The 25,277-nt window shown below is 42.6% G+C and overlaps 1 protein-coding gene across 1 annotated transcript in view; it reads left to right on the forward strand.

The window, feature by feature from the left end:
• Nucleotides 1-243: 243 nt before the first annotated feature.
• LOC121441133 (angiomotin-like) overlaps nucleotides 244-25,277 on the forward strand; it is a 58,291-nt gene continuing 33,257 nt past the window's right edge. The window contains 4 exon segments of the mRNA XM_041642268.1: nucleotides 244-349; nucleotides 8,148-8,214; nucleotides 17,260-18,193; nucleotides 24,664-25,114. Coding sequence (XP_041498202.1) covers nucleotides 17,322-18,193; nucleotides 24,664-25,114 — 1,323 coding nt within the window. The 5' untranslated portion in view covers nucleotides 244-349; nucleotides 8,148-8,214; nucleotides 17,260-17,321.

Here is a 25,277-nt window from a genome sequence, read left to right on the forward strand (position 1 = left end):
GGGAGCTGCCTTCATCGCAGTCACGCCCCTTCCTTCCAGGAGCTTTCTGGCTGCGTTAGCTGGTAGACCCCTGAATTACTCCTCCATCTCCGTTCTCTTTCGTCTCTTTCCTAGTTCCCATCTCCTTCCCCCACCACCTCCAGCCTATCTCGCCTCCCACTATCCGCTGCTCCACCCTCCGGCCCGGTATCCTGCCTGCCTGTCCACTGCCACCAAGGAGAGACCCGAGGGAGCAGCGAGTAGCCGGGACCTGGGGCTTCCTCCCTACCCATCCCTGGCCTCTGGCCCGGGACCGAAGCCACTTGAGCCAGCGGAGAAAATCGTCACCTTGTCTTCATTGCCTTTAGGGGTAGGAGAAGCGTCGTTACTTTTTGTGGGGAACTGGGGCAGTAGTCTGTGGTCTTGTGAACTTAATCATGCCCTTATTTGTGAGTAGGTTGTTATACGTGCCTGTGGGGATCGCCTGTATGTTACACTTTCTTGGCTGTTGCCCTTGAGTTTTCCGAGGTGTGCATGAAGTTTAAAACAATTTAAAAGTATGGACTCCTCTGGTACTTGAAGGAGGAGATGCTAGAAGGTACTACTCCGGGTGCTCCTTATTGCGTCCCTGGTTTCTTGTAGGTCCCTACTGAATTGATCACTTAAGGAACTAAAGACCTTAACTAAGTTAGAGATTCGGAGGTCTACCTTTAGTCCTGCTTGAAGGTTTGTCCTTATCTCAGATAGCTAGATAAATTTCCTCTAAGTGCTTTGGCTTGGGGTGGGAGCTCACCCTCCCTGACCCCCGGGCCATGAATTCTTCAAGTTTTCAAACGTGGAAGTAAGGAGCCACACTACTACCCGCTTTTGCACGCACGCGTGTTGTGGTGGTGGTGGTGGTGGTGAGATTTGGGAGGTGGAGACTGCCGTTATTTGCTTCATAAAATCAGAATATTTTGATAAATAGTTTTGCAAACAGAGGTGTTTGTTTTAAGGTCCGAGCCTTGGCCATGGTACTTCAGTTCACCAATAGCAGGACTATCTTCATAGATAGGTAAAAATGAACATAAGGTAAAGGAGGAGGGAAATGACAGACTTTATAGACTGCTAGCAGTCCCTGATAATTGCCACTGGTAAATAATAATATGCTAGTAATTTGATGCAAGGGACTGACTACAAATTAATGAAAAGTGACCGGAAAATATTCGAGAAAGCCTTCTGTTACTATCCCCTTCCTCCATGAAGAGTAGATGTCAGGCGACAGTTTAAAACTGATATGAATATAACCTTTTCCTCCCATAATTCATTACCATAATCTTTAGTGACGAAGGGATAATGATACGTAAGTTTTCTTGGGTTTGGCCATGTGAACTGTTCTTTCTCAGGCCAGCATTTGTGAAGCCTCCTCAGACCTTTCAGTCCCCTCATTCAGTAGCTAAGAATAGTCAGAAATGCCATTTTGGACATGGGGTAAATTGTCACCTATCTCCTACCTCTCTTAAGTTGGGCAAGTGCCACAAGCCCTGGTTGTGTTGAAAGACTTGTTACTGAGATGTCCCCAATCTATTGCTTATTCTGTAGGGAACAAACCATTTACGTCCATTTTAAACTAATTTTCTTAGGTTGAATTTAACTGGGGGAGGGGGAGGAGCGAGACCTTAGGAAGGTAGAGAAGGGATGTGACCATGTTACATGGTGACAATTTTAAAGGCTATCGTGTTTCAGATCAGCTGGGAGGGAAAGGCTGGCCTGACCAAACAAAATTTTAAAACTGGCCTGGGACATTTTACTAGCCAGGTGGTTGTAGAGGAGTCGCATCTATTTACGGATGCTAACTCAGGTCCCAACTATTCTGTACGGGTTTGCCTGGTGTCATTTACAGGCACTTTCTGGCGCTACATCATACTTCATTTTAAGTTACTTCTTTCTTTGGGAAGGTTTGTGTCTCTGTAAAATTGAAAGTTTTTTTCTTCTTTCTAATTCACAGCCTAGGTACAAAGTAAACCTGTAACTCCACATGTATGTACAGTAAGTTTTACATGGACATCGTAAATCCCTTTACTGGATGAAAAATAGTTTAGAAAGAGATTTTAGCAATTCGTAGTTGACACTGAGATATGAACCTTAAAGTATAATTTTTCATTTATGAAGTAAGGCTTGTTAGACTAATGCATGACTAAGGCCTTTTCTGAGGTTGATTTTCTCCATTCTATATTTGTATAGAATGAAGCAGACTCCGGAATGCTAATAGGAAGAGGGGATAGATACTTTGAGGTCCCATTGAGTGCCAGCATTCTAAGTGGGTACATCTGCTTCTGGGCCTCTCCTAAGAGCTCTCTCCCAGGGCCTGGTCCTTTTTTAAAAGGGTGTCTTTGTAATTAAGCAACCCCCCCAACTCCCTTCTTCTTTTGATCCAGTTTTTTTAGGCTTATTTTCCATTTGGAGAAAAGAGGAGTTTCTCACACCCTCCTGCTCCGCTCTTAACATTTCCTTTCTTTTATCCCAGAAAATCACACCCCACCACCAAGTTCTCTGGATGGTTTGCAGTTTTGTTTTGCTTGGGACAGAGGGAGTGTTACCAGTGAGGAGGAGTAGAGGATATATTCCCTATTGGGAAATACTTGTGGCCAGGTAGCCTCCTCCATGGAGACTGAGCATTTGAAATGCATGAGAACAGTCTATTCTTCAGGACTGTCTGGTAGAAATTGTCCTTTGCACTCATTGAGCCCAGCTTAAACCCACTGAAAGGGGTGGAGAGAGGTGTGTGTGGTCGGGTCTATCCTTTTAGGATGGGAAATGTTTCCAAATCGCCTATTACATCACCTCTTTCTCCCATGGATTCAGTAGGTTTAGAGATGTGTGTGATAAGTTAATTTGCTGGGGACTGAACCAATTTGTTTAGAATTGTGAGCTATTGATTTCCTGTCCCCAGGAATTTTTGTTGGCGTTTTACTATGTATGATGTGTTGTCTTTAGCATTACTTTTCATTCCTTGTTGCCTTTTGTGGACTTTGGTCCAAAATCTAGGTTCCCACCCCCAAGTCAAAGGTTAGAATTTAGTTGCAGGAACTAAGGGGGCATTAATCAGGCTGGGACATTGCGTTTCTCTCCTCCATGGTGGGCTTCTGACCTTTTCGAAGGAAGTTTCCCTCTCCACATACAACACACACAATCTGAACAAAAATGAAAGAGAAAGAAAGAAGGAAAGAAAGAAACAAAGAAGGAAGGAAGGAAGGAAGGAAAGAAAGAAAGAAAGACAGATAGAAAAAATGAAAGGAAGTAGAAGGTCATTTGCTTTCTAAAAGTATCTACACAGACTTCCTTGAACAGAACTTTCCTATTAAGTGTCTTTAAACTATGACTTGATAGGTTAAAATAATAATAATAATAAACCACCTCAGTATAACTGGGCTTTCTCAGGACCATATTTATTGTATAAAGGACTACATTAGCATTTGCTGTTTTGATTATTGCCTGAACTAAATGAGGCTATTATTGGGCTTTTGAAGCCTTTTGTTATATGGGATGGAGTTAATTGTCTATATCATTCTGGCTTGTAATAATGCTCCCCACATTAGACTCAGCCCACACATGCTTGTAGGAAGAAGTTAGCATTACTTTCTGGAACAAATATAGCTTTGCAGATTTTTAACATCCAAGGATGAGACTCTCCACCTCACTTAAGGTAAAATCTTTTCTTTCCAGTTATTATATTTGACTAGTCCAAGGACCTAGAAAGTTGTTTGTTATAGGTTTTTTTTTGCAAGTAATGACCACTGGTATCATTTTAAATATAAGACTCTATGATAGCCTTTCCAGGTGAGCCCTTTGAGGAGAGGAGCCAGGCTTTAGCAGGGTTTCCTTCACTGTAAATTGTGGGGACTGGACAGGGGGATATTGACAATCAGTTCTCGAAAGTTCAAGCTTGTCTTTTGAGGCTTCACTAATTTGCTGTACCTACCAGAATGAGGTGCAACAGTCATTATAACTTATACAATCCTGTACTCATCCTGCATGTGGGGTGGGGGTGGGGTGGGGGTGGGGTGGGGTGGGGATGAGTCTGTCTGTAATAATGTATCTATAGAAACTGGCTTTATAGTTTAGTGGTATCAAATAATAAAGCCAAGACTCTATACAAAACTTCAAGAATCCCATTAATTTTTTTTCCTGGCTCCTCTACTAATGTGAAATTTCCATAGTTTGGGTCATAGGGGTGTGTAATGTTGCCCTTAAGTAAGAACTTGTCACAGACAAAGCTTTGTAAACTGCTATGGAGTAATGGAGTAAGAACCAAAGTGAGTGCATGGGAAGAATCTCACATTTTGTTCCCAGAATTCCGGGAGGGAACAAATAGGTTTAAGTGAACTCTAAACACTTAGAAAGTGGCTCGTTTGTGTATGCAGCAAACCCATTAATGTTATTCTTCTGACCTGCACTTACGCTCTGCCACTTAAAAAAAAAACTAAACTAGAACCCGATGTCTACTTGTCTAAATCATTGGACATTATTTTTAAATTGCTTCATTATGATATCTCAATGTAGTATAAATTTAGGTGGACTCTGAAGGATCCCGAATGTGAAAAGGGGAGCAGGAAGGCCCAGATATGCTTGTCTGAAAGCTTCACAAATAATGTTTGTCAGACTGGAGGGAAAAAAAAGCAAGAAAACTAAAGTTTGCAGACAATAAAGAACACAGCATATAGCTACAGTAAAGTGGTGCACACACAGAGGTTGCTTTGATTTGAGACCTTTAGTATATAGTGAAAACTTAAGGTTCATGGACCTTTAGTTATTCCTTAATAAAAATATAGTTTTCATGTGATATCTAATTTTTGATAGACTCATTCCTGGTAAACTAATAGCTCTTCACAATTGAATGAAATTTCTTCGGCCGAAATATAAATACTGGAATCAAAGTCTGTATCATGTACAAATTTCCAAGTGAAGTACAGGCTTGTGTTTCATCCTTTGTGCTCCTGGGGAAAGAAATGCAGGTGGGTTTGGCTTATTTGGTAATAGTTCCTAATGCAAATCAATCACCTCTCTCTCTCTCTCTCTCTCTCTCTCTCTCTTGATTTGCTTGACATTTGTGAAGTCACTTTCACTCTTTCTCTGGCTGCCTGAAATGGCATTCATTAGTCTGTGTGAGTTGAAGCCAGGATTTGGGATTCTCTGCCCAGCCCCTCTCTGACTTGCCATGTGACCAAGGGGAGCTGAATTAGCTGCTCTAAGCTTCAGTTACCCTTCTGTGAAGGGAGGATATTAATACTTCACAGAGGTGTTTAGGCATGCTTCATATTGGGCATATGCTTTGAGGTCATTGGATGAAAGGTGTTTGCATGATGGCAGAGCAGGCTTATTATAGGGTCCTGAGCAGGTGTTCATGTCTAATGAGCTTTTGCTCGCTTATAACATACAGTGCCCTTTGGTGCCCTATTGCCTTTCTGAGCATAATTAAGATTGACCCTACATTTGTGCTATTGACCCTCTCAACCTTTTAAAAACATTCAACATTTTTTCCTATTCTCTCATAGTTTGCGGCAAAGTCAAAGGACAGTAGTGACTGTCGGGATGGGGAGAATTGTTTGAGAAGCAGACAGTTGGAATGCACCCTAGTGGCCAGCGAATCCTTCAGAGCACCTTCAAGCTTGTTAAAGTAAAGCAGAGTTTAATGCTTCTGTGTTTTAAGGGAGAAAGTTTTGAGTAACATTTGCCTGTGACAAATACTGGTGATAGCCAGTAACTGAAACCCAGCTGTTGTAGTGTTTTGGGCACAGCTGGTTTTTATTAATGATGGAATATTTATGCTTGCTCTACAATTCGTGGCTCATTTCCATGTGTATGTCAGAACTTAAATACCCCCAAAGGCAACATTAAGATAACAATAAATATAAATGTGGCCAAGCTAGAAAGGGTGGATTTGGGGGGTATCTCGCTTTTATTTATTGGTGTTGTTTCAGATTACAATAACTGATCACCTTTACACATTGATGATGATTTTTTCCCTTTTTATAATATCTCATAGATTTTGATATTTCTGATAAGGACAAGTGATTGTCACTCCATTTTATGATGTAGAGGAAACTGATGTGTGTATTTTTTTAAAGAGCATTTTTTTTTTTACCCAGCACATGCTTCTCATTATCCGAGAGGCCTGGACTCAATCAAGAAAGGAGCAGAGAAACCACATAATTGAAAGGAGAATGACGGTGGTGCATTCTTGGGATATTTGTGGGAAGGGGATTGCTGACATCAGAAAATGTAGTGGCCTGAGTGTTAACAGCATTGAAGAGAAATCAGCTTTCTGTGTTTCTGTGTATTGAGAATTATTTTCAGACGATATAAATATGGGCCAGGTTTGACATCTTCTATGAAGTTGCCCTGGAAACTTTGATGAAGGTTGTTATAGAAAAGTTCAATTAAAGCTTTCCCTGTTAGGAAGCTAATTAGCGCATCCTTTACTCATTTTAGCTGTCTTCAGGGGCGCCGATTTGCATTGAATTAGTGACATTCCCCCTCATGTGAGAGCAAATTTAAGCTTAAAAAAAATCACAGATGAGGAAAATCATTTTGATTGCCAATTCTAAAGAGATGGAATTTCCTCTGTTACCTTTGGGCTTTTTGTTTAGATCTTTGTTTTACTCTGTTTATACAGTGATCACATTTTAATTTAGCATCCAGTTTTACTTTGTGGATCATGAGTTCTGAACCACAACTTGCTAATGGTAGTTCTCTGTATGAACTAAGGAAATACAGTGGATCGTAATACAGTATTTTATTAAGGTTATAGTCTGTTTCCTTCCATGATTTTCTTGTACCTTTTTCTACCTATCCCCGCCTGTGTGTGTGTGTGTGTGTGTGTGTGTGTGTGTGTGTGCCTATATGTGTGTTTGCCTGAGTACATACATATGTCAAAAGAAGGACAGAGAGAGAGAGAGAGAGAGAGAGAGAGAGAGAGATATTGAGATTGAGAGAGGCAGATTGTTTTCAAAAGCAAACAGTTTTCAGAGCTAAGAAAATATTGATGACCTGCTTTACCCCCTAGAGCATTCTTTTTGCCTGCAGCTGCCAATTAGTATTGTGTGGGGCACTGTGGTAAATTTTCTGATCCCGCTGTTTCTGTGACCAGGCTAAGCACTTATTTCTTGGGAACATGAAGGGAAAGGGTGAGGGTGGGGCTAACCATAAGCACTGCCTTCCTAATAGTTTTTATTTTCTTCACCTCTTTTAGGGAAAGAAATACTAGCTTCTGAGATTTCAGGGACATGTGCAAAAGAATAGATGTCCTATAGAGGGATAAAATATAAGGTCTACTTTGAGCCTCCCTTCCCTCCACAGTTTGTAGGAGATGATCATTCTTTATACCTAGTCCCTGATGCTTTTTCCTTGTTGGCCATGCCTGCATTAGTTTCTTTGAGTGGGGCAGTTACTTAGGCTTTCTGACATGTGGCGTAACTGATCTTCCTCTAGTCCTTCCTTGAGAAGGCAGGGTCTAGATTCAGTTCTACAAGGCGACAGAGTCAAAAGAAGTTAGTGGTTTTTGCAGCTCGGCAGCAGAAGGAGGGGCTGCCTCTGTCTTTGGAGAGCGACTCAGGTTCTTTGGCATGAAGATTTGAAACACTGGCTCTTATCCATGCACCTGCTGGATGCCACACCTGCAGCCAGCACCTGAGCCCCACTCCGACACAAAAACCTGACTGAAGGCAAATGGGGCTCCTATCCAGAGTCTGCAGCAAAATGGGGGCTTCAAGTTATGCCAGCATAGCACCAGTGAGAGTTAGATGAAGCCAGTCGTCCTCCTGGTATTGGGGAACTGTCTTAATACTTTCGTGTAGGGGAAACATACTTATGTAGACAGACAGTTGGCGTGCTCAGGGGATTTGGCTTTTTGAATGAGCTTCTCTTAGTTTTAACTAAAATTAATTTAAACAATTTCTGTTGTAAACTGTCTTCTTCCAAACCTGGCAAGAAGTCTGTGGGAGGGTTTGTCTTTTACCTGAATATAGGGCAGGCAGGAAGTCACAAGATTTGGTTTCTGATTCTGACACTATTGGGGAGCAACAATGAAACCTTGATCTAGTGAGTTAGCATTAGCTATGTGCCTTGCACTTGTGTTTCTCCAGTTGTAAAGTGGAGTTACTCACATCTGTCTTTACTTCCCCCCACAGCTGCTGAGAAGGCTAACCGAAGTGGAAGAACCATTGACTCCTTAGAGACAGGGCTGAGAAACTAAAGGTAATAATGATGTTAGTATTCTATGTCTTTCATACTTTTTCTCCGGTTGTAGCTTCTATCAAAGTCCTTGGGCAGGTCTTATTCACTCTTTACTCCCATATTCCATACACTAAATACATGAGTTGGTGTTTTAGGTACTGGGATAGAAAGAGCGTACCCCATCCTATGTATTCTACCAACTTGCACTTCCATTTCTAGCTCAGCTTCCTGTGATTTCTGCCTGGACTCTTAGAAGTACCAGTGAGGAGAATTGCCTTCTTTTATGTCTCTGAATTACTATTGGGGACTTAGATCCTGAAGCAAGAGCTTCTGGATTTAAATTATATAGAGGAGGTGACCTGAGAACAAGTGAAGGGATCTGTTTAACATTTACAATGTAGGAGTTTCTCGAATGCTTATTTTCTTCGGGGGCCCATCATACTTTCAGCCTTGGTGAATTCTGTTCCTATTTTGTGGCCCAGCCCTCTCTCTTATAACTTTAGCACTTCCACATATACCAATGACTTCCAAAGATATATTTCAGAATGTCTCTGAAATCATGTGGCTCCACAAATTCGGTGCCTTCGACTCAGCTCTCTGCAGATCTCTGTTATACAGAAGTTTTTAGATTAGACCTACCTTCCCAGGACTTCCTGATGACTAGGCTCAAAATATTTGTTGCTTTTTTTCTTCTCCAGTGTCTTCTTGGTACAAGCGAAAGCTAAACACTTTTTTTTAGCTATAGTAAATGCTCACTAAATGTTGGTTAGTGCTAAAACAGCTGTGTACAAGGGCCATAGGAACAGAAAGAGGACAGAATTCGTTTTCTATGCTGAGCAGAATTCAGGGAAGTAAAGAAATGGAGTATGATTAGTGAAAATCTTTGAAGGAGGGGCTGAACCCACTTTTCTGAGAGTTCTGGAAAAGAAGTGAAAAAAAAGAAAAGAAATTGGCCTCATGCAAAGCCAGGGGTATCTCTGGTCTGCTGCCTTCCCTAACTAAAACCTAAAACCCGGGTGACTTTGTATGGTCAAATAGGTGCTCTTTCTATAACACACTGACCATTTAAACAGGTGGCATTTCTTCATATTATATTAAACCTGGTCACCGTTAAAAGTGCTACTCTGATTGAAGCTGCAAATAGAGGCATGTGCACAGACTCCTTGCTCATGTACATTCAGTTTTTTATAGCAACATGCCCATTAGGTTAAAGCGAAGATTGGGCTCTCAAAACGAACAAATTCTGTTCTCAGAAAGTAACAAGCTGGGTCACTAGAACTGAATGTCTTCAAGCTGACGGTCAGATCGTTCCAAGGGCAAAAATGAAAGATGATATAAGCCATTACAGGCCATGAACCTGTTCTCACCCATCTGATGTTCTTACTAATTAGCTTCTTGGCCAAGTGGCAATTTGGGGCAAGTGCATGCAAGCTAGATTCCTAGGGGAGCCCACATTCCACGCTCTGCCATTTCAAAAGGCACTGAGGTCCTCCTCTGCTTCTCTTGGCTTAAGCTTCCCAGTGTCCCCAGAGCCCTGCTCTGACCTGGTGGAGAAACGGGGGCAGAAGAGCATTTTATTAAGTGAAAGAAAGATTTCATGGGGCTTTGCTTTCTGCTACTTTTTTGTTCGTTTATTTATTTTTTTAAATGGCTATTCACAAACATTTGTGCTCCTTGACCCATTCCTTTCACTTGTGGGGTTGTATCATTAAGAAACAATATTATATTAGGATTTAAGATTTCATTAATTTAATTAAGAAAATGTTTTTCTAAAATATAGCAAAAGGTTAAATCACAAACATGTTTTAATGAAATTATTTAGGCCAGCACAAAATTGGGAGTCATTTGACTATCTTAATTGGAAAGTGGGTAAGTGCATATTGATACACTCATTCATTGGAATATTACATGACCATTACAATATTTGTTATGATGTCTATGCCAAAACATGGGTAAAAGGCTTATAATAAAATGAAACGTAGGATCCCATATTCTGTGCATATTAATATTTCTTTGTGCTGGTTGTAATGGCTCAAACCCATAGTCCCAGCACTGCGTAAACTGAGCAGAATCATTGCCATGAGTTTAAGGTCAGTATGGACTACATAGTTCCAGGTTGGTCTGGGCTACGCAGTGAGACCCTGTCTCTTAAACCAAAACCAGGTGTTTTTCATTGCTTTACACAGGTCTAAATAGAGTGTTTACAAATTTTAACAATGCTGAAGTACTGGATTTCTAAGTGATTTATCTTCTTTATTATAACTATTTGCACACTGTATTTATGTTATTTATAAAAATAAAGTGTAAACAACAATACCATAGTGGGGAAGAGATTGTTAAGGCAGCAAGGATCTAGGTAGATTCTTAAACCTTCTTCCTTTTATGTGTGTCCTGCTTTTATGGATCCCTTGTACTTTTTTGAGGCATTAAGTGGCTAGATGTGGTACCATGGTCTAATGATCCCCTTTATAAATGATGTATATCAGAAGAAAAAAATGGGTGGTAACAGGATTCACCCCACTACTGTGTGTCTCACTGACCCCTCCACTGTCTGCGTGGTAATTTTGTTGCCCATGAATATGTTTGGGTTAGTTCAGAGCAATAAAAAAGAAAGTGTAAGTGGGATAAAAAAAAATGACCAATTCTGACCTGGGCACGATGACTCAGGGGGTTAGGGCACCTGCCTCTGGGAAGACTTGATTTCCATATCCAGGATCTGCATGGTAAAAGGAGACAACTGCCTCCCGCAAGTTGACATCTGCTCTGCACATGCACAGCATAGTGAACATGGCCACACCCTGGTGCACACACACACACACACACTAAATAAATAAACAAATAAATAAAAATAAAGTAATTAAAATATAATATGTTTTAAAAAAATTAATGTTTTAGAAACAGATTTCTCACATGCTCCTCAGTAAGGGTTGAAAATTTCAAGGCCTTACAGTTATTTTCCAATGTGGTCTAGGCAATGAATGATACAGAAAAGAATTGATGCCCACTCTTCCCTTACACATTACTTTTTGGGGAGGGGGCTTGAAAGATGGGTTTCTCTGTGGAGCCCTGGCTTTCCTGGAACTCACTCTGTACACCAGGCTGACCTCGAACTCAGAGAACTACCTGCCTAGGCTGGAATTACAGGCATGTGCACCACTGCCCAACCCCTTACGAGAATTTTCTAAGCAGGAACAAATGCCTATCCAGTTTGCAAGTTACAGGACTGTGGGGCATTAAGTGATCTCCCAAGAGTTATCAGAATTCTGACCATTGATGGCTTAAGAAACCCTGTAACTAAGATACAAATAGGGACTTTAAATCAAGCAACTTTCATAACATTTTTAAAGCATTCTAGAATAAAAGCTAAGTTGGTATAATAATTATAGCAATAGTTAACTTTTTCGAGCTATTATGGAGTGTCAGGGTCCATGCTTCACACTTTACATGGAATACCTCTACTTCTCTTAATCTTGATCATAATCTTCTATTATGTGTACACCACTGATCCTAATTTCTAGGTGATGCCACTGTTACCTATGCAGGTAAAGAAACGTGGATGAGGTCAATTAACAAAGAACTTAATTCAGGATTTGAACTTGAGAAGTGAGATAATAGAACCCTTGGCCGCAGGGTTTCTACTGTACCCCACTCCCTGTTCAGCTCAATAACATCCTATGCACAGAGCTGAATGTGTGCTCTGGCTTGCAAAGTTTCTTGGGAAAGATAGTGTCTATGAAAGATCAGGCCATTAAGCGGCCCAGCCAGAGAGCACAAGTGAATCTACTGGGACTTCCTGGCTCTGTTGTTGTCAGGTTTATTTATTTGAATGGGTGTTGGGCCTGGATAGATTTGTGTATGATGTGCATGCAGTGTCTGTGGTGGCCAGGAGATGTTGTACGATACCATGGAGCTGGTGCTACAGGCAGTTGTGAGCTGCCGTGTGGGTGCTGGGTATTGAACCCTAGTCCTTTTGAAGAGCATTCAGGTTAATATAACCACTGAGCCATCTCTCCTGCCCAGACTTCTTGCTTTTAATAAGGGTGTGTGTGTGTGTGTGTGTGTGTGTGTGTGTGTGTGTGTGTGTGATGTTTTATTTACAAAGACATAGTCACAGAAATTTTGACCTGGATGCTTTCCACTTCTCTGGAAATAAAATATGAAGTAGATTGATCCGAATTTGGCAGAGAAACCGGTTTTCTAGACTAGGTTTTCCATCCTTGTTTGTATAGTAAAGGGCAGAATGGAAGGAGGAAGTAGAAGAAGGGTTAGAAAGAAGACCTAATAGGCTTATTGCAAAATTCATTTGAAGGGCAAAAATATGGTTTGTTCTGGCCACCTTGTAATGTTGATTTTGTTGGGTCTTGGCTTGGGAAACATCTGAGCTCTCACTAATGTGTTTGGCTCACCTTCCAGGTATATGGGGAGAGGTTCATGGCTCCAAGTGGAGCAAAAATTTCGCTGCCTTCTTATTACAGAGGAGCTGGGTATATAGATTTATACTGCATTTTATAAAACAGAGCTAGGCATTTCCATTCTTTTCTGGTCCACTATCCTCAAAGGCACTCTGTGTCTTCAAGAGCAACAAGGTTATTTTATTGATTGAAGATGATGTCAGATCCCTGGCAGTGGCATGATTAAAAGTGTGGGCAAATTAAAGGTTATGTAGTTCCTACTATTTCGGTTCTTCGGCATGAGACAAGGAATCTTCTCTTTCGTTAATAGTGTCATGTTTTTCCTTAGCATGCTGATGGACATAAGGTTATCAAAAAAAGAGACATAAGCTTGGGAGAACTCTGTATAATTTCTGTTTGTTTGTTTGTTTTTCTCCTGAGATGACTTGCCTTCCTGTAAAACAGAAACCAGAACCATGTGGTAAGGAAGTGGGAGAACACAGTGTCTCATTGGTATTAGAAAGTGATTTGGGGTCTGAAAAAGATGTGGAGGAACTTGAACAAAATTAAGGGAGTGGGGGAAGAGATTTTGGCCAAGTAAGTTTTCTCCAGTGAAGATCAGGGAGGCAGGAGAAAGCCAGTCTCAAATCAGCATGAAGAATCTCAGTAGTTCTGGAGGAAAAGCCTGTGATGCCTTTCCTCCAGGGGCTCCTCTTTGAAAGCCTAGGGCCATTTTCTGGTTTCCGTTGAAAAGCGGACACTTGTTTTCTTCAGAGTAAGACAACAAGAGCATGCTGGTTATTTACCAGAGTTCTACTCCCAGTCTCACTTTGACTCCAATTAAAAGTTGTTTCTCTGCTTTGCACTGAAGGGGAGACACCCTCAAATAATTACCTTGCAGATTGGGAGCAGTTTTGCTTTTGATCACGATTATACTTTGGACCAAAACAAGATGGAAAGACAAATTTCTGGGTTTGTTCACTCCATATCTGCTCGTTTAATTTTGGCAACATTGCAAGGAAATAATGCTAAATTAATCACTGTGTGGTTTTGTGGATTTTTTTTCAACTTGAGAATTTTGGAAAAGCTCCCAAAATACAACGTTGCTCATGTGTTTCTTCTGCATTGCCATGCTTCTCACAGAGCCTCTGGTGTGCAGTAAAAGGGTTTTTTTTTTTTGTTTTTTTTTTGTTGTTGTTGTTGTTTGTTTGTTTCTTCTTTTTTTAAAGTGATACGAATGAGTCATGGCTAGGCCAGGATGTGGTTCATGTACAACCTTACCTAAACACAAACTCTTCAGTTTTACAGTAGCGTTGGTTGGACTTGAAGGGAGGTTTAGAAGGATTCAAAGCAGAAACTCAATGAAAATGATCTCAAATGGAAATAAAATGGAGTAGACTCCTTTTGCTGAGACCCCGTGTCAGAGGAGGTGCTGAGAGGGCAATCTGAGGCATGTTCTGTTGTGTTTTGAACCCAATAGGCTGTATGGCTTTCCTCCTCTTGCAAGGGTGATTGGCTGTTAATCAGATTGTAAGCTCAATGAGAGCAGGAACTATGTTTTGTATGTCTCTGTATGACTCATTGTGTCTAGTACGAGCCTGGCAAATGTCTGGAATGCTCAATCTTCAATAAATATTAAATGACTTGGCTGAAGTTTGTTTTTCTTCTGCCTGGCCGAGGCTGTGGCAGTAGAGTCAGGAGTTTGATATTCAGTGGTCTTTTTTTTTTTTTCCGGACTCTGGATCTAACTTACGATGTCTGCCTTCCCTTCTGGTTGTAAGTTAGTTAAATTCACAAATCTATCCTGCTACTGACACCAACTGAATGTTGTTTCCCAAGGTAACAGTGGTTGTGGGTATTTACCACCATCTAGGGTTCCAACAGGCATGGCTTTCTAAGGCTGGGAGACTTGAACACAGCAGCACTTTCCAGGGTCACTTCTTAGTCTTTCTGTCCCATTGGAGACTGGAATGACCTCCCGCACACACCTGCTGCACAGTGAGCTCTCATTTCAAAGCCACTCATTTCAAAGCCAAGCAACATGGGACAAGACTTTCCCTTGGAAGGAGTAGTTTGTTTAACTGCTGGCTCATGGTGGCAACTTAGAAACGACATTTTGATTTCTCCCTCCCTACCCTTTCTGAACATTTCAGAGTGACCTGTGGTTGGACTCTTGCCGGCGCTTACCCTGAACCTGAGTGTTAGGGGAGAGGGAATCTGCTGCTGCGGTTTCTGGAGCTGCCCATAAGCAAGAGTTCCCTATCCTCATCAAGGCTTTAAGCCTAAAAGAAAGTAGAAATAGGTATGAACCGTTGGTGTGCATATATGTGCGTGCACATGTCTGTGTGTGTATGTGTGTGTGTGTGAGTGTGCCTATGGGTGGGTGTGTATTTGTGTGTGTTTTTTTTATTAAATTTATTTATTTATAAAGGATTTCTGCCTCCTCCCCGCCACCGCCTCCCACTCCCCCCCTCCCCCGATCAAGTCCCCCTCCCTCATCAGCTCAAAGAGCAATCAGGTCCAAGGAAGTCCAAGGACCGCCCACCTCCATCCAGGTCTAGTAAGGTGAGCATCCAAATTGCCTAGGCTCCCCCAAAGCCAGTACGTGCAGTAGGATCAAAAACCCATTGCCATTCATTGTTCTTGAGTTCTCAGTGTGTGTTTGCAAGTGTGTATTTGTGTACGTGCTTGAGCACACGTGCTTGAGCAGATGGGACCTGCGTTTGTGCGTGCTGAGCCACAGGAGCACATGCCTGGGAGCCTATGTGTGTGTGCTGGAGGACGGGTGTGGCATGGGAGGGGGTGGCATACCTTTGAAGGTATGGGGTCTGGGACAGCTCAGTGTCTACATTCTCCTGCCTTGTGGGAGAGGGTTAGAGGTAATATTTGTCTTACCTACAAACATTCTTGTTTCTACCTTTTTTTTGCCATAAGAAAAGAATTTGGTAGTCATCTGTCCAATTTCAGGCAACAGAAGAGATTTTTCAATTTGAGTCTTGAGTCCAAATCTGGGAACCACAGAGTGTCACAGGAGTGGAGAGGAATATGATTACAGGCTAAGTTAGGTAGCCTTTCGGTGGTTAGCTTACACTTTCCTCCAAAATAGGGATGAGATACAAAAAGAGTTGGGGTTTTTTTTTTGAGCTGGGAATGTAGCTCAGAGGTAATGTGCTTGCCTAGCATGCCTGTGACCCTGAGTTCCATTTCTAATATCACAAAACAAACCCATCAATAAGATAATTATATATCCGAATAAAAAAATGATAAAACGTGCTTTTGGGGGGGAAACCATTGGGTTAGCTCATTCCATAGAACAGTTGGAAGGCATGTAGTGATAGGCATCAAGAAGGAAGAGAAGCCAGAGGCTGAGCATGTCCATCTGCTGTCCCCATTCTGGATGCCCTGCAGCACTAAGGAAAGGGATTTGCAGAGAGCTGGGTGTGAGTTACTGTCGAGATAAAGACCTGGTAGGTAGAGTGCGGGATTTTCATGTGGAAACCCAACACTCAGTAGATTGGCCCTTACAGTGACTTTTGTGTGACATGTCCATGCACACCAAGTTACTTCACACTTCTACAGTGAAAATCTCATGCTTTAGCACTGCTGTTTACGCTCAGTGTTTAGCAGGACAGATTCTTTACAGAGTCTTTGAGTGTCTGGTTAATGGACATGCACAAGTCAGGAGTCAAGAGGGAAGGGGTGGTGCATGTGACTTGCCCTTCAATTTTTCAGATGGGGATACAGAAGTTATGAAAAGAAGAGCACTGGCTTAGGCTACCTTGGATATTGCCATAGTCTTTTGACGTGGATCTTAATTTGTGCTGCTGCTGTCTATTTGACAAGTTCCATAGTAACTCTTTAGAAGAGCTGATGGAGGTGGTCAGGGCCATGGTCATCATGTTGTTTCAGAAGGATGGACTTGGATTTTTTAGTTTCTAAATGTCAGAGGTTCTTCCCCCTATCCACTTGTCCTACCCAACACCAACAGCAAGCTGCCTTAATGTCTCTCCTTGATGGCCTAAGAGAAATGCGTCAGTAATACTTGTTCAAAGCTATTTTCTTATTAAGTAATGGAGCATCCAAAATGGATACTAAAAAGATGTTTTTAAGATTATGTTTCGGAGTTATAGGCAATCTGAGAAAAAAATGACATTGAGGCAGGGTTCATTTATGCCTGTGCTCGCTAAGCTCTCTTTCCCTATTATTTGCATAAGTTATTGTTTTGAATTTTATTTTTCCTATATTACATGCTGAACTTATTCATAAATCCTGTTTAGGGGGTAACTCTGCCCACTTCTCTGTCTCTACCTCCATAGCATAACATTTCTATTTTTGATTTAAATAGAGTAAAGAGAGATGAAACTTGAAAGGGTCTTAGAAAACTGCCCGCTCTGACCGTCCTACTTGACTCCTCCTTGCTGGCCCACTCCTTTTAGAAAGTAAGTCAAGATTAGTTAGATCATGGTAAAAGAGGTAACCACTTTTTGACCTAAATGTTCCTCAACCTATCAGTGCTAAAGACAAGAAGCATGGAATTAATCTACGATTTATGAATGCAATTCCTCTGTTTTGTTTCTGTAATGGATTCCTCCCCTTCAAAAACACATTTTCTTCCCCTTTAGAGTACTGATTAATCCATCACCTGGATGTTAAGCTTCCTGTTTCCCCTTCCCAGGTCAAGGGCAGCCCAAGTGCCCAATTTCTCTCTCTCTTCACAAAGCAACGCCAGCTATAGAGATGAGAAATTCTGAAGAACAGCCAAGTGGAGGAACTACGGTATTGCAACGCCTGCTTTAAGAGCAGCTTTGCTATGGCAATCCTAGTGAGAATCGTAATCTGCTTGCCATCCACCAGCAGGCCACAGGGAATAGCCCCCCATTCTCCGCTGGCAGTGGGAACCCCGGCCCTCAGACCGACGTTTTGAGTCCCCAGGATCACCACCAGCAGCTCGTGGCACACCCTGCTCGACAAGAACCCCAGGGCCAGGAAATCCAGTCAGAAAACATCGTCATGGAGAAGCAGCTGTCCCCTCGTATGCAGAATAATGAGGAACTGCCGACCTATGAAGAAGCCAAGGTCCAGTCACAATACTTCCGGGGCCAACAGCATGCTAGTGTTGGCGCTGCCTTCTATGTCACAGGAGTCACTAACCAGAAGATGAGAACCGAGGGACGCCCATCAGTGCAGCGACTCAATCCTGGGAAGATGCACCAAGATGAAGGACTTAGAGACCTTAAGCAAGGGCATGTCCGATCCCTGAGTGAAAGACTAATGCAGATGTCACTGGCTACCAGTGGAGTGAAAGCCCACCCACCTGTAACCAGTGCTCCCCTCTCCCCACCACAACCCAGTGACCTCTACAAGAATCCCACCAGTTCCAGTGACTTCTACAAGGCTCAAGGGCCACCTCCCAGCCAACATAGTCTGAAGGGCATGGAACAACGAGGCCCCCCACCAGAATACCCTTTCAAGGGCATACCATCCCAGTCTGTAGTGTGCAAGCCCCAAGAGCCAGGGCTCTTCTATAGCGAGCATCGCCTGAACCAGCCAGGGAGAACAGAGGGGCAACTGATGAGATATCAGCACCCCCCTGAGTATGGCGCAGCCAGGTAAGAGTTCCCTTTTTGTCATTTCCTGGCCTCATCCCCAACCAGCCTCTCTTGCTGCCTTTTGGGAAAGGGAAGGAATGGGCAGGTGCTTGATATAACAAACTTCCCAGTGGCTGTAGAGAAAAGCAGTGCTTCATTTTAGTGTTGATGTGCTCTCTTGTCTCCTGGGATTCTGGAAGAAGGGTCATTGTTTCTAATCTTGTGAGTTCTTAAAAGGCTTTCCTTAAGCAATAGAAGCAGGTTGTCTTGGGCTTTAATAAGTCTGCCACATTGTGTCCCTTCCATCATTCACAGTTCACGGCCGTGTGTGTGTGTGTGTGGAGCAATCTGTTTGTTTCCTGTTAGTTGTACTGTCTCAGAGAATTATTGTGATACTTTTTGACACTCAAGAGCCAGGCAGATACGATTGTTGGTGGGAGAAGAATTATATACATGTGCTGGCTCAGAATGTTCCTTGCCTTGACCTTCAGAAAATGTCTTGGGGGGGGTGCTTCTTGGTTCTTCTGGAGAGAGCTCATTAGGCAGCTGCCTGTCATGTTTTTAAGCATCTAGGTTAAATTCACATTATCTCTGTAGAAGTTCTTCCAGATACTAAAAATCTATGTGCAAAACTATGCCCAACCCTTCCGTTTTATACCTTTTGTTCTTCCTAAGTATATTTCTTAATCATTCAGCACCCGTTGTCATTTTTACTATTCACCCAATCCTGATTCTTTTTTATTGGTTATATTACTACTCTTTGGTACAATTGGACATGGTGCGGGGGAACGGTTAAACAAAGCCAGCAGTGCAGCAGTTACGCTTGGCATCCTGACCTCTTACCAGGTTTAGGTAATGATGGGTATCCATAAGGTTTGAAGCCCTAGGTGGCTCACAGTCCAAGACTGTGATCTCATTGGTATCTTCCTCGCCTCTTGTCTATTTGTTCATTTGGGAAAGAACCTCCTGGCTTGAAGTTGGTGAGTCAGGAGGTAAGGCACTTGGGGTGGAGTAGGGCGGAGGTAAGAGAAGTTACCTAGCATTTCCTGGTATTTCTTTTCTCCCCTCCAGGTCCTGATTTTTTTTTCTTGACCAGAGGCAATTCATTTTAGGCTCCTCCCCTTGCCTTACTGGTTTAGGATTTTTCTTTTCTCCTTAACCCAGGGTGATTTCTTAACCCTTTGAAAGTTCCTCTGAAGTTTTCAGAAGGCAGGAGCCTGATTTTTGATAATCATCTCAGGACAGAAAATGGGATAAGAACGGGGCCCTTTAGCTTTCAACTACTACAAGAGCCCAACTCCCATCTGCCCAGTGAAATGGAAGACCCAGGGAGGGCCTGCACTCTTGGACTGCATAGCTTAGTGGAAATCCATTCAAGCTAGGAAAATGTCAAGGAAGCCTAGGGCTTTTGTTTTGCTTTTCCCACCAGTATGGAAGCATTGGAGGCACTGTCTCCCTTCTGGCCCGTGGATGGGCTACTGATCTGTTGCCTTGTGGAAGAGTGTGTTGGCTAGGGTGTGGAGCTGAAGCCAAAGCCCCAGCTCAGCACATGGCCCGCCTTCCCAGGAAAGCTATTTTCAGAACTCATTCACCAGTATTGTTTGTGATCTGAAATGACTCCCACAGTGTTTGAAGCTAGATGGAAAAGCTCTTTGATCTGCCTAAATAAATAATGGGACAAAGAGGGGTTTTTCCTTCCCATACTGATTAAACAACCAGAGAAATTAAGCTGCACATATTTTATAGGAAGATATGTATCTTCTCTCTTTCCTTCTATATTATCTGTGGATCTCAATTCATGGCCCTTGAAACAACAAAGCCTATGCTGACCTACCTTTGTTTTTGTTTTTTGTTTTTGGTATTTTTGATTTTTGTTTTTTTTTTGTTTTGTTTTGTTTTTTTTTTTTTGTTTTTTGTTTGGCTGGTGCTGGGCATCAGCAAGCGCCCTGCCCTTCCGAGTTCCGCCCCCAGCCCTTGAGCAGTATTTTAACACACTGGTAGGCTCTAACAGTTGCTTCTCTGCAGGACAGGAACAGAATATTGATATGCTGGATGAATAATAAAATTGCCTAAGCTAGAGGTTTTCCATGTAAAGTTTGGGTATACATCCAACAAATTCTATCTCTAAGCGTTTTGCATGCCCTGCGTGGGGGAGTGGCACCTATTGAAGGATCTTTGACAGGCGGACGCAGTCGAACAGCTTTCCAGAAGTCTTCTACTTTTCCACGCTGACACCTTTTCCTGCTTGATTTCCTATATGGCCTGTGAATATCTTCCCAAGTAGCTGCAGCTCGCAGAAAAATTAAAAAAAAAAAATAGAAAGCCTACTTCTTAATTTTGAACCCGCAGATGACAGATCAGGATAAAATGTCAGTTTTTCTGAAGAAAGTGCCCTTAGAAAGGAAACGCTGCCTTCATTTGCCTTGAGAGAGTCGGTGAACTGTTGATTTGCTGTTCAAATGAACACAATGTTATAAACAGTCCTTTGATTACTTCATCATCCCCATGCCCTCCTCCCTCCTTAGAAAAATAAATAGCTTGAATGCTCAGAGCTCCAGATGGGGAAATAAGGCCAAACCATGAGAAGAATTATTAAATTTCTAAATCTTTGTCTGAGTACTGAACTGTTTTTTTTTTTGTTTTGTTTTGTTTTGTTTTGTTTTATATCCTGGGCTTATACACCGATCAAGTGCTTTTAAAAAATTAAAATAATTTCTGTTTATATAGCAGCCACCCCCTTTCAGGTGTTGAAATCATGCCCAGATCTGAGGTTCCTTGAAATGCTTGTTGAACAGAATCTCAGGGTGACCTAAATCTGTAGCTCAGAACAGAGCTACTTGTACAATTGGAACGGTCTGGAATTATTCACAAGCTGTTCCACGATTCACAGTCACTGTCAGAGCCTGGGAGAGGCACCCTTTCTGTGGTGAGAAGCCAGCTATAGGTTGCTGGTGGCACCTGCTCTGGAGAGGGAGAGGGAGAGGGAGAGGGAGAGGGAGAGGGAGAGAGAGAGAGAGAGAGAGAGAGAGAGAGAGAGAGAGATGCCTATACTCATGTGGGCGCATGTGTGAGTGACTGAAGAGGATGGGGACCCTATAGAGGTAGCAGGTGGGAAGGTCTGTATTTGCTAGGGGTGTGTGTGTGTGTGTGTGTGTATGTTACTTTCCCTTTTTGTCTTTACAAGCTATTTTTGAGAATATATTGACTCTCTCAATGCAGGTTTGGGGAGCAGCTTAAGTTTGGTGAGTGGTCTCTTCCGTAGATAGCCAGCCAAGTCCCCTCTTCTTCAGATCACTAGTAGCCCGTGAGTCTTAAGGAGTTGGATGTTGAGAGAAGGAGCAGAGGGGCAGATCGGATTGTCCCTGGATCATGTGATTCTACTGTCTCCTTGGTGGCTCCTTGTTCCCAGTTAGTTCTCAGTGGGGAGTGTTTGGAGATGCTGTGGGGTGGAGGAGCTCAAGAGTGCACTGCCTTCGCCTTGGCCACTTTATTGCTATCATTACTTTTTCTTTTATTATTTAGTCTTCAGTGTGTTTTTGTTTCCTGTGACATAGGCTGGAGTTCTCCTCAACCTGTGTCTTCTTTCCTGAGCCCCCTGTTCTCCAACAGACCCTTATTTCATGGTTACCATCGCCCTGCCTTTTGATGGTGGGCAGATGTTGAAGCCCAGCTGGAGTTCTTTTGCCTGGAGCGGGTCCCTACTTTTTCAACTACCCAAGCGTTTACTTGTTTTCAAATCTGCCAGCAAAGGACTGCCTTGGTTTTTCCAGCACCCTGCTTCCTTTTGTGGCCTGGGGAGTCAAGGGGCAGCTGCTTTGTTTTGGCTTATCTTCATACTGGGCTTATCTGACCCCAGAGACCTTCCGGAAACCGTGCAGTATCTTTTCCTAGACCCCTGAGAAGCTGTGCACTGTCCAGGGCCTTGACAGGCCATTCACCCTTCAGGGAGGAGGGAAGCAGATGCCTAAGTCTGTTTGAGTAAAAAGCCCCTTATGCTTGATAAGCTCCCAGGGGAGCCATGGAGAGGAAGCCCTGTTTGAAACTATGTGTTCAAGCTTTGAGAGATATACCTCAGGCAGTGGACTTTCAGATCCTGAGAACGAGGGCAAAAGATAGTGCTGGGATTTTTTTTTCCTTACATTTTGAAAGTAGGGTTGGAGAACATGAAATTTAAGACCTTCTTTCGCCCAAGATATTCAAAGGCCCCCTCCTCCCAAATCTCAGGACATTCCAGCTCTGCATTAGACATATTAAAACAGCTCTTGGGAAGGAAGCACACGGTTGTTTTTACCTGTATAGAAAGTGAAGATGTACAGGATGGGAAGTGGAAACCTTTCACCATGTAAGTTCACAAACCACCCCGGGCTCTCGGGAGGAAAGGTTATGTATGGCATCAGCTCTCCAGTTGTAGGCTTGACTAGTGTGTCATTTCTTGTATGCTCAAGTAGTTTACACGATTTCTTCCATATTTACCAATTAGTGCCAGCGACAAGTGTGTAAAATTGGAAGAATTGTGTGTATGTTAGAGGCATGTATGAGGCTGCGGGACAGACCCCGGGTATAAAGAGGTTTTAGTACTTTTGTTAAGTATTGAGGTCACTGGCTGTGTCCATGAACAAATATTTGGGATGATTAGGTTGTAAACAGCCTATACAGGGAGGAGTGGTTGGGGACGCTGGTTACTGGAGTGTGTGAGAAAGACATGTGCTAAAGTGTCTGGATTGCTAGTGAAAAGTTAATGGCTTCTGCTCACTTGTCCAACTTCTGTCAAGAATTTTAAACAAATTAGCACAAAGATTAACAGGAAGACACTAACAAGGTCAACATATCTCACCGGTAGAAAAAAAGCTATAGTTCTTACTGAGTCAAAACAGGTAGAGCTCCCAGTATTTTTGTAATTCATTTGAAGCCTGGCTATTTTGGAACTCAGTATGTGGACCAGATCGGTTTGCCTCTTCTTCATGAGTGCTGAGACTGAAGGTGTGTGCCCTCATGCCCAGCAAGATAAATTTAAGAAGGACTTATTTTATGTGTATGGGTGATTTGCTTGCATGTAAGTCTGTGCTCTCTATGCATGCGGGATACCTGTCAGAAGACCGCATCGGATCTCCTGAAACATGGCTGTTATGTGCGTTCTGGGAATCAAAGCTGGGGTCTCTGACTGGGCCACTACTCTTATTACTGAGTTATCTCTCCTTCTATACTAAGAAATTTGAACAAGGTTTCACAGAGCTAGTAAGTAGTACCAAAAGTCTCTGAAGTCCCCTTTTTGGTATCTAAATCATGTTCTTAGTCCTCTGTCTTCCCTGAATTGAGAAATTCAGGAACATATAAAGTTCAGCCTGTGCCAGGGGATGAAAAATGTTTTTGCCTTCAGAATAAACAGACACAAATGCTTCCTGATAGTGTTGATAATGGGAAATAACACATCCATATGCTTTGATTGTTTTAGTTAAGAGTTATGCACAAATTATTTGTACTTACGTATTAATATTTCGTGTCTCGTAATTAGTTACCAAAAATCAGGAAGCCATATTAAACAGTGTACCCAAGTTTTCTTTCTGAGACCTTCTGTAAGCAATAGGTTGGGGATTTGTACAGCACTGCTTAGAAATTCAGGAAGCCAGAGGTGGGAGTGGAGTGAACTAACACCATAGTTCACTCTTCCCCAGATCTCTGGCTTTGGCTTTCTTTCTCTTTCTGTTTGTTTCATTCGGGACGGGACTTGGGGTTTTATGTTATGTACTCGGGGCTTGTGTTTCAGCTCTGCACCATATCCAATCCCTCAGCACATCTCTTTCCTTCTCTGGGTTTTAGTTTCATCCTATACAAGAAAATAATTCCTTTAAAGTCTTTCTAATTCCTAAATTTTGTGATTCAGTGTGCTATAAATAATATAATAGTGTTGCCTCTATCTTCTCCAAGCTTCCATATTGCTCCTTAATGTGTATTATTAAATTGATAACTGGAATGAGCAATAATTATTTGGTGTTTTAAGTTTAATAAATATCTTTGTCTCTTTGAGAAATTCTTGAGTGTATGAATTCTCAAAGGTAGTTGCAGATAGGACCACGAAAGGCAACCGAGCGACTGTTTTAAGTAACCAAGTAAACATATTTTCTAAATTGAAGTCTCTGCATACATAAAGTTTTTCCCAGACAGGTTCAGTTTTCAGTCAGGTCATGAGCATTACTTTGTACAAAAGGAATTTTAAATGACTAAGGAATGAATGTGGAGATAGTCATCTTAAGATTTTCATACTTACCTCAGAGGTTATCTGGTTTCATCTCCAAAGGCTTCATAGCTAGTGAGCAGTAGCTGTTGGACAGAGCCACAGGATGTCTCGGTAAGAATGGGACGCTAGAGTTCTTTGGCGGGGATCTAATTCTGCTTGCTATGCATTTTACCTGTATTTTGGGGCTATCCCTTTGTGTCATTTACTTGTGCCTTGGAAGTGAACTTTATCAGAGCTGGCCTTCTGTGTTTTTCAGGACAACGCAGGACATCTCGCTGTCTTTGTCGGCAAGGAATTCTCAGCCTCACAGCCCGACATCTTCCTTGACGACCGGGAATCAGTTGCTGCAGTCTCCACCATCTACGAGACTGTCTTCTGCCCAACACGCTTTGGCCGCAAACCAAGGCGACCACTCTACACACCTGCCAAGGCAGCAGCAACACTTTCTTCCGAATCAGAGTCACCAGGGGGACCACTACCGTCTCTCCCAGCCCGCCTTGCCTCCTCCAGCACCACAGCAGCAGCCGGGAGAAGCCTACTCAGCTATGCTTCGGGCTCAGCCGTCTGCTTCTTATCAGCCCTTGCCAGCTGACCCTTTCTCCATCGTCTCGAGAGCCCAGCAGATGGTTGAGATCCTCTCTGACGAGAATCGGAACTTGCGGCAGGAGTTGGATGGATGCTATGAGAAGGTGGCCAGACTGCAGAAGGTATGGCTCCCCTTGAGGGTCAATAGCGGCTTCTTTGAATCGTACTGGTGGGGACCTGTTAAATACCTATATAAAGGTTTTGTCTGTGTGCACTTATCATAAAAAGGTTTCCTCTGTGTGTGCTTACCATCTCGTGTGGGTAGATCTTTCAAATTCTTCCTCT

Source organism: Microtus oregoni, unplaced genomic scaffold (assembly GCF_018167655.1).
Source record: "Microtus oregoni isolate MIOR12 unplaced genomic scaffold, Mior012 000073F_ref0000255, whole genome shotgun sequence".
NCBI classification, from domain to species: Eukaryota; Metazoa; Chordata; class Mammalia; order Rodentia; family Cricetidae; genus Microtus; species Microtus oregoni.